Source organism: Diadema setosum, chromosome 11 (assembly GCF_964275005.1).
Source record: "Diadema setosum chromosome 11, eeDiaSeto1, whole genome shotgun sequence".
Classification (NCBI taxonomy): domain Eukaryota; kingdom Metazoa; phylum Echinodermata; class Echinoidea; order Diadematoida; family Diadematidae; genus Diadema; species Diadema setosum.
Window position 1 is genome coordinate 2,732,535 of NC_092695.1, and position 15,115 is coordinate 2,747,649.

General features: G+C 37.8%; 1 protein-coding gene across 1 annotated transcript in view; it reads right to left on the reverse strand.

The window, feature by feature from the left end:
* Window positions 1-36: 36 nt before the first annotated feature.
* LOC140234770 (sodium/glucose cotransporter 4-like) overlaps window positions 37-15,115 on the reverse strand; it is a 29,312-nt gene continuing 14,233 nt past the window's right edge. The window contains exons 4-15 of the mRNA XM_072314806.1: window positions 13,999-14,103; window positions 13,445-13,504; window positions 12,647-12,751; window positions 10,755-10,941; window positions 10,168-10,382; window positions 9,224-9,359; window positions 6,406-6,513; window positions 5,698-5,848; window positions 4,032-4,200; window positions 3,404-3,619; window positions 2,836-2,962; window positions 37-1,796 (exon numbers count right to left, since the gene is read on the reverse strand). Of these exons, the coding sequence (XP_072170907.1) occupies window positions 1,573-1,796; window positions 2,836-2,962; window positions 3,404-3,619; window positions 4,032-4,200; window positions 5,698-5,848; window positions 6,406-6,513; window positions 9,224-9,359; window positions 10,168-10,382; window positions 10,755-10,941; window positions 12,647-12,751; window positions 13,445-13,504; window positions 13,999-14,103 (1,803 nt within the window). The 3' untranslated portion in view covers window positions 37-1,572. The remainder of the gene's footprint in view (window positions 1,797-2,835; window positions 2,963-3,403; window positions 3,620-4,031; window positions 4,201-5,697; window positions 5,849-6,405; window positions 6,514-9,223; window positions 9,360-10,167; window positions 10,383-10,754; window positions 10,942-12,646; window positions 12,752-13,444; window positions 13,505-13,998; window positions 14,104-15,115) is intronic.

Here is a 15,115-nt window from a genome sequence, read left to right on the forward strand (position 1 = left end):
CAGAAATCGAGAAGCATATCAGCAGACAATGCCAGTGGCTCAGAAGAAACAGAACTTTTATTCAGACTGACATCATTACTACCTTCTATACATAGCTGCATTGATATGTATTTTCATGAATGAGACTAATGGAACCGAGCTTTCTGAATTTCATATTATACTGTAATAATTGTTAACGTACATGTAGTGTTTTAGTAGCAGTTGCTGGGAAACCGATTTCCTATTTTGTGTCCATTCCCCCCCCCCCCCAAAAAAAAAACAAAACAAAACAAAACAAAACAAAACAAAACAAAACAAAAAATACAGAGTTTTCAGACATTGTCAACATTAAAATAAAAAAAAAGAAAAAGGTGAGATTTTCATGTTCCCAGTGATATAAAAGAACTTTAAAATTGCCGTCCTGAAATCATGAGAAAAAGGATTTCAGCACGAGAATAAAAGAGGCATAGCAAGCAGTTCCAATAGTAAAATTTTGACCTCCCCCAACGTCATCGTATAATATACTTTTCTAAGGAGCTATCAAAACTACCTAAAACTACCAATCTACTTCAAGAGTAAAACAGAGCAACGAAGAACAAAGAAAAACGTAAAATACTGTTTACATTCATGTGTGGAAAGTAAAATACAAGTTTGTACAAATCATGTTTCCCGCTACATATATGAACTGTAAATACATAAGAGAAGAGAGAGAGAGAGAGAGAGAGAGAGGGAGGAAGGAAGGAAGTTCCAAGCAAGTCGAATAATAATATGCCTTCTTTTATGCAGACACGAATATCTGTTATTTACAAGTAATTGTGATTTAAAGTCTGTATTATCACCAAAGCAATGACTGACGGCCAAAGTAGGCAATGGACATCCATAGCCACCTTCCTCCCAATGATCCCTGCAAAACACATCTGACCACTACATTCTTAGAGAACTCGAGTACCATTGATTACACAATCTTTTATGGCTCGCTTTGTAGTGATTAGACTGATAATATGAGTCTTTTATGCCGTCGCAGAATGTCCTGAGTTCATTCACTCCTTTACGGAAGATTACATTGCCCTTTTTTTTTTATATCTGATCTGACCTGCTTTGTAAAATTCCATTCGATGGCCAGCAATAACCTCCTTATACAGTTCTCGACTTACAAAAGACTGCTATCATCAACAATTCTCCTTTTTACACCATCATATTATGATTTTAAAAACTGGGTTTCCTTCGCATGAATTCAGATAACACTTTGATGACACCAGCGTCCTATAATCGTTCAGTTTAGAAATTCATTCCTCCATTTTTTTTTTTCAATTCAATTCAATTCAATTCAATTCAATTTAATTCAATTCAATTTCATTTATTTCCATCCAACAAAGAGTGCAACAAGAACATGCATTACACAATCATATTGTTTGATCAATTAAAAAAATACTTAACGCAGTATGGATCGTAAAGTATTATAATATTAAGATACGTATATGAACAATCCAGTAAATAATTATGTCAATAACACCAATGCATTCTTTGCAGCATTGCATACGATCGATTAGTTGTTGATTTGATTACTTCTTGATCATTCATCTACTTATACGTTCAGCCGTAGTATGCCAAGATAAAGATGCAAACTAATCCAAGAAGCGCGCCATTGACGAAAGCTACACGTGACCATTTGGGATCTTCCACAGCCGTCACTCCGACGTCATCGGGTGATTTTTCCGGTTCTTTCTCCAAGTCGCCGTCGGTGTCCATCGGGGAGCCGCTGATTCCACACAGGATGTTCCACGCTTTCCACTTCAGGCCGGTCCTCGACTGCGCCTCTGAAAAGTGCATTGTGGGCGGCAAAATAAAAGGAGATGGTAGTCCATTTAATTTGTTTCATTTCCAACAAAAATGCGATTGGAATAAGACATTTCAATGTACATTATTACATAAAATTAGTATAACATTTAGTCTACAGAAATACAGTAAAACACAGATAGTGTACTTTTATGACAAAATCAATAGAAATTGAGAGGTTTGCCAGAAAAAAGTAAGGGCATCTGATTTGCAGACTTTTCATAATTATTAAAACAATAACTCATTGCAGAACTGAGAAAACTAGGCCGAGAATGACGAACAGAAATACATATAAACACATACACACATACGAGAGATAAGAGAGGAGAGATTGTATTAAACAACAAAAACATATTATGAGAAAAACAACAAGAACTGAATTTTAGGACTATGTACAAGAGCATAACTCTTTCCACTATAGGGATTTCCTTTGAAATTCTTTTAAGAAATGAAAGTCTTAAAACTTAAAGCCTCCTTTATACCCTTTATCAGGGGATTGCAAAAAAATAGGCCCCTTTAGGTTGACTCTGACCAAGAAAAAAACAAACAAACAAACAGTAAAAATTATATCATTGTACTTTTGTTTTGTTTTGTTCTGTTCTGGTTTTATCTGTCAACGGACATGCTAAAGAACAGCCATGGCTGAAGTTTGTGCTCTGCTGAAATAAGATAAATTAATGTTTGAATGAAAAAAAAAAAGTCTCATAGTGTGTGGACACCCAGCTTTAAGTTCTTGGTCTCAACAAGAACTGATTGTCGTCCAGTAGACATTTCGAAATTAGAATATTTCCGAATATTACAAAAACAAAACCCACACATTTTATATATAAGCAATGGAATTATCACGATATATGAGGTTCATTGCAATGTCTTTCTTTTATGGGGGAAATTTGGGATAAATGTGTGTTGATATCTAAGCTTTCGGCTATAGTGAGAAGGCGGACACTAGCTACCAAGAACCGATTAAAATAAACAAACAAACGGAAAACCAAGTTTTTTCTGGCCCATTTTAGGACTTACTTCTGGCGGCCTCCCGTCTTTTCTCCTCCCTGATCAGGTCGTTTTTCTTCTCCTTTTCTTCTCCTTCGATGGACATCGCCTCACGAGGGATGGTCGAGAAACGAGTCCCCCAAGTAAGGCGTACCAGCTGGAAATAAAATAGTGTCGATAGTTTTACTCGTCATCAGAATGATATCCCTATGCAACTGGGAAGAGTGAATCCAGAGTTTTACGGAAAACTGCACCCCTCCCCGTTTTTGATGATATACAAAGAATACGCTTCTTCACATTATTTCCTTAGTGAAGAACATTTTCATTGAAAAGAACGGGCAAAACGATGGATGATAGGGATATATTGGATTCTCGAATGAATTCAGAATATAAAAAGGGGTTATAGGCTAATAACTTCCTTTTCCTTCATGACTTAAGAGTCCTACGGATGTATAACAGCCTCCTTAGTGTTAGCACTGTTGTCAAAGGATTCTGTGAGCCGGGCGGATGGGATCGAATACATGAATCTACCGTTCAAAGTCTAGCTGGATCCCTCTCCATAAAATAATGGCAGTTCTCCTACTTCGTGCATGCTGACCTTTTTGTTGTCGATGGGTTTGGAGAGAAGGCTGAAGATGACGATGAGGATGAAGGAGAAGCCGAAGAGAAAAGCAGCGAAGTGTAGGAAGTGGAAGTCCCTGATGATGTCGGGTCGCCGGTCCTCTTGGCCGCAGGACGGAACACCGAAGACGAAGTCGAGAACGGCGCGGGTAAGGCCGACGAAGAAGCCGCACACCAACCCCCAGAAAGCCCCCTAGTCAATGAGATGTCGAGTGTTTCAGAGAATACTAGTATATCTAATGTATACAAAGATTTGCTTCGATGGCTACATCTTACTAACATCAAAAATATAAGATGAGAAACGTCTATAGTGTGTCTTGAATTAAATAACCTTAGCTGTACCAAACGCGGTAGAAATTCCTGGGAACTTTTCTTTAACACATGATACATGCAGAAGAAGAAAACAACTTTTTATAATTATATGCAGAAGAAGAAAACAGATATACATCAGATTTAGGATGAATCGTTATCGTCGTAATGTCGTTATAAATTATGATTAGGCCTCCATTTACTTTGTTTGTTTGTTTGTTTGTTTTTTTAGAAAGGATGAAAAAAAAAATGTCATGCAAAAGAACAGTCACAGCGATACACAAACGGTAACAAACCGTTTCATTGATACGCTCCCACGCAATGGCGCCGACGAAAACTGCGAAAACAGCCGGTGTTAGATACGATAGAATGGCCTGCATGTAGACGAACAATTCCCCTGACCCGTAGGCCTGGATCACCGGAATCCACAGCACGCCAACCACCACAAGTACCAGAGTGCATAATCTGAAAAAGAGCGAGATACCATTGGCAGATGACTATTGAAGACCTGCAGACACTAAAAGAAAACGGAAAATCTCAAGAAGAAAATACCGCTTAGTTGTAAGCGGATGATATCATGTGACCCGCTGCAATAAAAGGATCCGAAAGTTAGGGGATGAAAATTTTTGTGAAAATAACATGACGTTATTTCCGTACTCTTCCACTTTAATTGCATATATAACACGAGTCATAAAAGTACTCGATTGCGGAAATTTCGACGATTTTATTAACGCATGTCGAGTGGTTTAGGAAATCAACATTTCGAGAAAACCGCCTTCAAAGTTTACCTTCCGACGCTATCATGATCAAAGGGAGGCGAGACAGTTTTCACCTCTTGACAATGATAGAAGGTATGCTCCTAGCAACCTCAGCAATGTTCATTCAAGCTTAGCGCCAGCGGTCTAGGCACTACCAATCAGTAACCAGGATGTCATGCAGTGACCAATAAGATCACTCTCTTGTTGCTAGGAGCGGAGTTCAGCTGCCGTGCTAAATCCAATATCTTTAGACACGTTTCTGATCACTTGAAAGTCGGATAATGGCCCAGAAAAAACGCTAATTTCTTGACTTTCCTTTGATCATTTAGCTTCAAAATTTCTGCAAATGATAGATGATACATTAGACTACAAAACTGTGCTCAAAACAGAAATCCGATGGTTTTTGACCGGTTTTGATGATCTGACTTCAAACTCGATTTAGGCTCAGCCGTCAGTGACTTTAGGATCCTTTGTTGTGACTGGTCACTCATACAATCACCGCCTAGTCCAATCCCGGAGGACAGAAAACTTTTATCGATTTAATTACAGCTCACATTGTCTAATTCTTTTTGATTATAATAATATGAAACTCTGACGGTAAACACAATGGTGACTGTGTTGATGACAAGGAAAAAGAATTTAAATTATGTTAGTACTTATTATGTTTTTTCGCGATGACAAATATATTCTAGAGTGTTCTACATCATATCTGATCGTGGTTTTATGCGATCACAACATGTTTGCTTGGTTTGTAATGCTACATTCAGTCTTGAATTGAGTTTTCACATGTGTGAAAGGACCCCCGTAAAGTTCTTACTGTGCCTTTCTTTTACAAGCTCTATCTGAGTCTTGACAGACCTTCGGCTTTTGATGACACGTTTCAATCGCATGAGCAGAATAAAACATGTCCGAGCAATCTTAAAATTCAGCCTCGGCACCATAAAAGGAAGCCCTTGACAAAATCAAACATTATCTACCAGGTGCTGATTAAGACTTTGAAGGTAATGCTTGGTATGTTTTCGCTCTCTCTCTAAAAAAAGTAATAATTAAAACAACAGAAGTTGACAGAAAAATATTCAAGGAATGAAAGCTATTCAAGGGCGGTTCCGTTACCGCGAGAAAAGTTATATGAACTACTATACAGTTTACGGATATCAGCACCTGAGGACTTCAACAATTATGAAACTAACACTCTAAAACTTACTTTCCCACGATAACCAGTTCCAGTTCGGTAGATGTTGGCCTGATTTTGTACCAGACATCAATGACAAACATTGAGCTGGCAGCGTTGAAGATGGAGGTCAACGAACTAATCATCGCAGCCAACATGGTTGCGAGCATCAGCCCTCGCAGACCTGGTGATAGCAGTGAGTGGAGGTAATGGAAGATGACCTCGTTTTGCTCAGTAGCACTTTCATGATTTTTGAATGGTATGACAAATTACTCATTGAAATATAAGACAAACAGTAATGATCTTTAATCGTTAATCAATACAACACATACTTCAGGAGCATTATTGGAACATGTGTAAAGCGTCACTAAATCAGACTTGACGTTAATTTCAAAAGACGCAAAAACATTATTCTTTTAAGATGCTATAAAGTAAGAGTACGTCAGCAAAATATACCAGTAAAGAAAAATTCAGACATTTGGTTAGTTAAAATATTGTCCCATTCGCTTTCCTACTAGCATTCTTGAAGAAGATGATTATTGTTGTAGTTGGGTGAACATCATCTAATTTTATCACGTAAAGATTAGCATAATTAGAAAGTGAATGATGCAAATTTCCAAAAGAAACGCAAATTGAAAGGGAAGGAAACTATCCAAGGCGATCAGACAATTTCTGAACAAGTTCACGATATAGCAGAACAACAAATCATTTCGAAAAATTCGAAAAGAAGGGCAGGCATACCAGTTGGCATGAGTTCCACCACAAGCTTCGGATAGGCGATGTCTGAACAACCGGCTGGATTCCCACATACTGCGGCACATATCTCTTCATCCACGCAAGCAATTTCATCTATAATATTCCAGAGAAGATTTGAAAGTAAAAAAAACAAAACAAAACAAAACAAAAAAAAAAAAACCCGCCGTCAACAATTTTTTTTTAAATGGTCCGCAACCACCCTGGTATGATAAGCAATGCTTATACCATAAACAATAACACGGTTATCATATCTGGCTATAATCACGATAATACCTTCGAGGGTCTTAACCCTCCAATGCTCACCTTATTATGTTATCGATACCGAGTACATGAGGTTGTCACAGGTCCCTTCAGTAGTGTGTGTGTGTGTGTGGGGGTGGGGGGGGGGGGTGGGGGAGACACTCAACAGAACAGTTAACACAGGAGCAGAAAGAACAGGCACATAAACTCAAAAGAGCAGAGGGAACTTTGAATTTATGTGCTTTGTTAAACATATTTCAAAAGTTTGAACTTCCCAGGTTGCTTTTGATTTAGACTTTACTGATTGTGTTTCCATTCAACACGTTTAAAGTCGAATCTAAATTTAGGTATCACAACATAAGGATCATTTGCATACTTATATCGCCTAAGGTATGCTTAGTGTGATAAAGTGTCATAAAGTCTGTTACTGTCATAAAGTCTTGAATGAAGAAACATGATGTTGTTTTTTTTTTCCCCTTGTCATCCAAGAAGTATACATAATGGCGAATTCTAATAATGTCATAAACAATTCACGCTCCGTGAAGTTGTTATAAAAAAATAAAAGTAACTATTTCTATTTCATTGGAAGCTTAACGAAGTCTCTGGAATTAGATGAACAGTAGATGCCCGTGGCCGGTTTTATTTTCTTTTTTAAGCTCTGATAATGATAATTTGATATAATAGTATGGCGAACTGAAGGTACGTTCAGAAAATCTATTTAAGTGGCAGTGTTGTGCAATGTAAACAATTATAGTAAAATGTTGCACGATGAATATATCCTTCGGCATTTTAATGCACATAATGAAACATGTGCGGAATAAAAGAGTATAGGGATTAATTTCAAAAAAGATCACAGTTTAGTTTATTATACTTCCTGCTATTGTCCCGCTTCATGTTTTTATTAATATGAATTGTATTTTCTATGTTTCTTTTTATTATTGTCACTCATCTTATTTTGACGTTTCTTCATTTTTCCATAACTTTATTGAATATTCACATTGATGAAAGAAAAAAAAAATATCTTTTTATGTGAAAAACATAAAAGAAAAGCCGAAGACATATCTGAGGAAATAGTAAGTGCAGGGTATATTTATAGATTGTTGAATGAATATAACAGTGCATTTAAAAGACAATAGTGAGAAACTATACACGCATTAACAATTTCCCACTTTATGTAAGTTAAAAGGAATGTATGTGGTAGTAAAAGGCAATGACCAAAATATCATGTCTCAGAAAAGTCGCCAAGCGTAGCGTCACTACCAGACACGCGCATGCACGTTATAAAATATTGAGTACAATTCATGTAGGGGGTGGGTTGGGGAGGGGGGGGGGGGGCAGCGGAAGAAGGAAATGGAGAGAATGGCAATGACCCAGTACCCAGTTTGACCTTATGTTACCCGTACGCTTGTCGAAAGAAAGAAATACATTATCCATTCAAGTATAGCTTTCAACCGATTGATGTCTTCAGCTACCACTCGACAGACCTTTCTCATGTTTTATCATTACACACTAGATTTCAAATTCAATACAAGTTTGATTTACATTTTAGCTACCATTCTATAACCCCCGTTCTACTGTATTAGACATCATCTTTCAATACAAGTTTGATCCACATTAGGTTTACAAAATGTTGCTATACTAGTTGGGGAGGAACAGGGGATGATCGGAATTGGTATTGGATCGGAATGTCAGTAGGCGGTTATATGGACCGTTGTCATTGACAACACTCCAACGTTTTTCTAGTTGTATCAAATGGATATGGGGCACAGCTTGAGTTCATATCACCCTTTGACACTCCCATATTCCCAGCAGAACTTTTAACCATTAATCACATTAGCACGCAACCAATTTAGCGTCAAAGTACACATCATCAAAAGATAAGTGCGATGGGTAAAAGCTCTAAGATAACCTAATTCTGTCCTCTTTGGCAGAGCACTTTATGGACTCATCATAACTGTTTCGTGGGCAATATGGAGTACAGATTAAACAAATAAATTACGTACAAATCACAAATTACGATAGTAAGAAAACACATGTATACATTATGAGATCGAGCCCTTATGTTCGGGAGTTTTAGTGACTTGTACCTTTCGATATATCATACAACTCATATATATCTACTCCAGTATACAACTTTTAAGTCACAACGAGAAAATGTTGTGTATGCTGGACACGTGACACTCATTAATCATGTCAATATTAATTTGAAGGATATAGATTGACATTCTTAACTGCACATGTGTGCCTATAAGAGCAAAATTAAGTCGTTGCATTTTTTGGCTCTAGAAATTTTGGCATTTTAATTGTATTTTCTTTGTCATTTATTTTGTTTAGACGAATTCATTTACGGCTGAATGCCGATTTATTTGACGTGAAGCAAATGCAGTCATATCTTTCGTTGTCGTCCAATTCGCCTAGGTCTGGAGATAATTAACATGTATTGGGTTTTATAACCGTTTTATAGTTAGGATCAGTCTCGCTTGAGTTTAATCCAACCAGCGCTGCTCACAACATTGAACCTGAAATCATCCATTTCGAATTGTTATTGGAATAATAATCCTACTTGGAAAGAGTGTCCGGCTGATCATTCCTGGGATAACCATGAGGAACATGGGTAAGATCTTGAAGTATCCTGTCATAATGCAGGCTCCTTTCCCATGGGTCACGTTCCTGGCGGCCAGGGTCCTCTGTACGATGACCTGAAGTATAAGACAGATAGGCAGACAGACAGACAGACAGGCAGACACACTGATTTTTATTCACATATAGATGAAGAGTTAACTACTCTACCGAAGACCAAGTTAGATGAAAGGATTTCTGAACGTTAAAATCTAGAAAAAGGTCTACCCAGTCTTCATATCGATGGGACCCTTGACGTTTTTGTGTTGTAGTTTTTGTTTCTGGGTTTTTTTCAGTGGAAACATCTCTGAATATCTATATAGTATTAAAAGTGATATGCGCGCTACTAATCTGCACCCGGGTGAAAAAAAATATGTTATGCTTTTGCTGAACAGTGATCCAGGTGAAATAACTTTGTGTAAACAATTCTTAACCTTTTGTGTGCCACGCAAGATTTCTTGTCCATAGGTTTGTGTGGAAAATTTGTGCACATTTGACGCATTGGGCGGAGACAATCTTTTGATTAAAGCAGTCGAACCTGTCCTTACCTTCACCCTTTCTTCTATCCTGTCTCTACGCAAGTCACTCCTCCCCTCTTTACTTTCTATATAGGGCTGAAGACAAATCAAGCTATACCTTAAGATAAGCTGTAGTCCTGTATTATTTACCATCACGTATACTCTTGTTGCACACTGTAAATCCATTGGGGACAAAACTTCGTTGTAGGCAATGTATCAATACCAACAACGCATATACATGTGCAATGATAATGCAGTCACAAAAAAAAAAAAAAAATCAAATCATTTTTTTAAAAGTAAATCACGGGGGAGGGGGATGGGATGCTGTGACACAAATGATGATAAATGTATCTTAAAAGAAAAAAATCACCTGGTTTGTACACCAGAAGTAACACCCGAGTACGAGTGCCCCGAAGATGGACCCAGGCCAGGGAAGGTCTGATGTTTTGGCATCTCGAAATATATGCCATGTCTCCTCAGTGGGGATTCCACACGAGGAGTTGCCGTAGATCTGGGTAGTATTCGGGATGGCAGTCATATATTCCAGTCTTAGAGTGTCCATCGACCATCCAATCTTTGAGAAAGCTTAGGTAAGTAACAATCGTAACGACAACATTATCCATGATTAGAATTGTATCTTGCACGTTGTACAAATTTGACAATGTTTCTTATTGAAAACATCATAAGATTTGATATTTACAACAGGTACGTGTATTCTTAAAGTATAATTGAAACTTTTTGTTCAGGTTACAGTGACTGGTTTTTTTTTTTTAATCTTTTTAGATCATACGTACACACAATTTAGTTCTTACTCGTGGAGTGAAGAATCCTTAATTTGGCAAATAATTAGCATTAGATAAAGAAGTAATGAAAGAGTTGTCGATGTAGACTTACTCTTCTTTTACTTTCTCCTTTCATTGTAATCCATAATGAGTAATAATTGGGTGGCACGCATACCTATTCCCATGAGGATGAAAGCACCGATGACCATGACGACGGCCTGGATGGCGTCGGTGTATATGACGGCCTTCAGTCCTCCAGCCACGGTATAGACGGCCGTCATCAGGAGGAGGACAATGATGGCCGTGTAGACATCCCATCCGAGCGACTGCTGGATGACTATCGAACCGGCATACATCTCACCCTGACAAGTTACAGACAGAAGGAAGCAATATTTATGAGTGACAGATAAGAGAGTGAGGATGAGTGAGAGATAGAAGTGAGAGATAAGAGAGAGAGATACAAGTGAGAGATAGGAGTGAGAGATAGAAGTGGGATATAAGAGTGAGATATAGATGTGAGAGATAGGAGTGGGAGATAAGAGTGAGATGTAGAAGTAAGAGATATGAGTGAGAGATAGGAGTGAGAGATATGAGTGAAATATACAAGTGAGAGATAAAAGTGAGAGATAAGAGTGAGGGATAGGAGTGAGGGATATGAATGAGAGATAGAGCGAGAGATAGGAGTGAGAGATATAAGTGAGAAATAGAAGTGAGAGATAAAAGTGAGAGATAAGAGTGAGGGATAGGTGTGAGGGATATGAATGAGACATAGAGTGAGATATAGAAGTGAGAGATAAGAGTGAGACATAGAAGTGAGAGATAGGAGTGAGATATATGAATGAGAGACAGGAGAGAGAGATAGGAGTGTGATATATGAATGAGAGATAAGAGAGAGAGAGATAGGAGTGAGAGATAGAACAGGGAGATAGAAGTGAGGGATATGAATGAGAGATAGGAGAGAGAGATAGGAGTGAGAGATAGAAGAGGGAGATAGGAGTGAGGGATATGAATGAGAGGTAGAAGTTGGAGATAGGAGTGAGAGATAGGATTGAGAGATAAGAGTAAGAGGCAGGAGTGAGAGATAGAAGTGAGAGATAGGAGGAAGAGATAGAAGTGAGAGATACGAGTGAAAAATAGAAGTGAGATATAGGAGTAAGAGATAGGAGTGAGAGATGGAAGTGAGAGATAGAAGTGGGAGATAGAAGTGAGAGATAGGAGAAGAAAGGGAAGGAAGAGAAAGGATGAGAGTGGAGCAAAAAAAAAAAAAAAAAAAGAAGGGAGAGAGGAAAGTGCGAATGAGGAAGAGATATATCAAGAGAAAACAATCGAAGCGCTTGGATGGACTTTGGTTTTACTTATCGCCCGACAAATGAGACCATTCTGCAAAGAGACTGGTCTTGTCTTAACATGAAATACCCAAACTCAGTTCAAAGTGCCATGTCACATGTTCGCATGATATCAACAACAATCAAAGACAAATCTAGAAAGCAAAACGCAAAACAGTGCCCTATAAACAGCCCTTGCAAAATGCATCAGCAGAATAGGATCTGTAATAACCGTAATCGGTGAAGTAAAACAAGTGACGTATCATTTAGCGAAAATAAAAAGCAGCTCAAGTGTTAATTAAAGGAATTGTATTGTATTGGTTGGTATTGGTTGAGGTGAAAATTTAGCTTTTAACTTTTTTGAAAGACACTTAGAAATCACTTTATGACATGTTGAAAAGCATACAATTCTAAGAGGAATTCAAAGTTCATTTCATGAAAATCAGTTTTGGAATGGCTGAGATACCCAAAAATAAAGTAAAATAAAGCGATCCTAATGAAAGGTGGGTTCCACCTTTTATTAGGATCACTTTGTTTTGGATATCTCAGTCATTTCAAAACCCATTTTCATTAAATAAACTTTGAATTCCTCTTAGAATCTTACTATTTTATTTCATAAGAGGTTTGTCATTATTTCAAACGAATCATCACACACACACACACACACAAATGTTGGAAACCTCAAGCCGTCTCAACAGAAAATGTACTATCTCTTTGAACAACATGTTAAAGTTCGTCATACCGACAACATAATGACGATGGCCATGATTAGGTTGATGACGGAGATAAATATTTGGAGGCGATCTCCTCCAAAGCGGAGCTTTAGATATTCCGGTACAGTTGAAACCTGTTTAAACGAACAAAACAATGATGATAAGTAAAACTAAAATCATCCTAATCGAATTAATCAAAACTGTAATTACACCAAGCGATTACGGTTTTTTTAACTAAAAATTAAAACTTCCATTCCAACGTAACCAAGACAGAATAATTTGTTTAGGTCTTGTTCCATTGTTGGCCATTATGGAAATAGTGATCTGGGCAACTTGTGAAAAACAATCAACGAAATAAAATAGTTGAAACCCCCAAACGCATTTAAAGAGCTGCCTTTGATCATCCATTTTTTTTCCAGGTCGTATAGAGGCAAAGGCACAGGACAATCTGAACATTTGAATCATTAAACTTCATGCGGACTATGTGCTAACAACTTTCGTGCGCATGTTCCGTCTGTGCAATCACCTAAGGTTGCAGAAATGACGTGCATTTGAAGTGAAATGTAAGGCAGGCAACATAAAACTTAGGACATTAGACAGCCTCAATTCAAATAGAAAGCTCTCAATGTATTGACCTACTTTCAATTACAGTTATGACTTGAAAGTATGTTCGTGGGTTAATGCGTCTTTCATAAAGCCAGATTTGCATTTAAATCGTACTGTTTAATCGTACAATCTAGCAAGATTCGGCCTCCCGCAAGGATGCTTTTACAACCGTTCAAAACTAAGTGATTAAGTTACAAAGGAAATTGATTTTTAGAAAATACCTCGGATGCAAAGTATACAGGGACAAAGATGAAGCCAAGTAGGAGTAGGCAATTTAAAGCCTGCAAAGAAAGAAACGAAAAATATCGATTAATAATAGTTTATGCATTTCAAGATGAAGATTAAACAATTTTATTGATACAAAAGATGCCAAATGCATTTGCTCTTCGTGGATCCTCAAGCTCTAACAGATTTGTCATTTTTTTCTTGTTCATTTTCATTACGTTGACAACAAATTGCAGCATGGATCTACATTCCATTCTTCTGATGATCTCGTGCCTATTCCTATTTTTTTATCGGTAGACAAACGAAATTCAAATGCACTAATAAGGGACACATGTGAATAACAATACTGTTCTGTTGTACGTTTTAGTTACTGTTGTGTTCTGTTTTTCTTGTGCTCACTTTGGATATCAGTAGTAGAAAAAGCTTCAAAAATTTAATTGTCTAGGGATAATTCATCAAAATTGCTCTTTTTAAAACGCCATCACTTTTGTGAACAGGCACCCAAATCATAACTTGTCAGTATGTGCAAATAGCTGTCTGCTTTGTTTACCTGAAATTCGTAGATTACGACCCCATAACCGGAAATGGACGCTGTACCAGATACGCCGATGAAAGTCGAGCTTCCGATGTTTGTTACAACGAGTGAAAGTCCAACCTTAGAGAGGTGAAAAATACTTAATGCACTATTTTGATACATTTTGCTACCTTTTTATTAGTTAGACATGAGGTTTGTTTTGATTGAAAAAGTATACATCAGTATACATAATATCGTATCAAATAATGAACATTTATTATCAATTAGAACAGCAATGTATCATTGTAGTATACAGTGTCTACAACGCTCGTCACATTTGTTAGGAGCTCAAGACGGATTTAACATACACGCACCAGATTTTATGACCAACTGAGATATAATAATGTTTTATGGGGCAATTACATCTCATTGATTACACTATTGTAAACCGTTTTGAGAGTTTATAGGAGGTCATTGTATCATTACTATCATATCATCAGTACCTGCCGGTACGACCCCGTGACATATTTCGTATGATGGGCTTTTTCCAATAATGTTCGTTACTCAAAGATCCTGGATGTACTTCATTTTTTTTTCACTTGTTCAAGAATGGTAGGCCAATCGGCATTGACAGCTGAGTGTCGTTCTACTAATCTATTTCTTTTCTATATCATGCATGCTGATGGATACTGTCCCCTAATACCGGTACGTTCATGCTCCCCGTACTAATGAAATGACTTTATTCAGCCTACAGCCTCTTCCACAGCATAAGCTCTCCAGTGGCATTTACCCTATCTGTTTTGACGTGGAGGCGAGACGACGGCCACATAACAAATCTATGACCTTTTATTTCGTGTAATTGATTTCTTATTCGGAGTCATCTACTACGACGGTGAGCTAGCTCATTCGGTAGCGCGTCTGCCTCACGATCCTTAGGACCCCGGTTCGATATCCGGGTCCCACTGTGCAGTCATGGCATTGTTGTATGTAATCATGCCGTTCCCTCTAGTAGGATGCAAAGCACTCTGTACCTCCGATAGGACATGATATGGAGGTCCCGTGTGTGAGAGAGTCACAACTCATGCACGTAGAAGATCCCGTTTCATTTACTCATCGCAAAGAGTGTGACTTGGTCCCGCCTCACATCCAACTG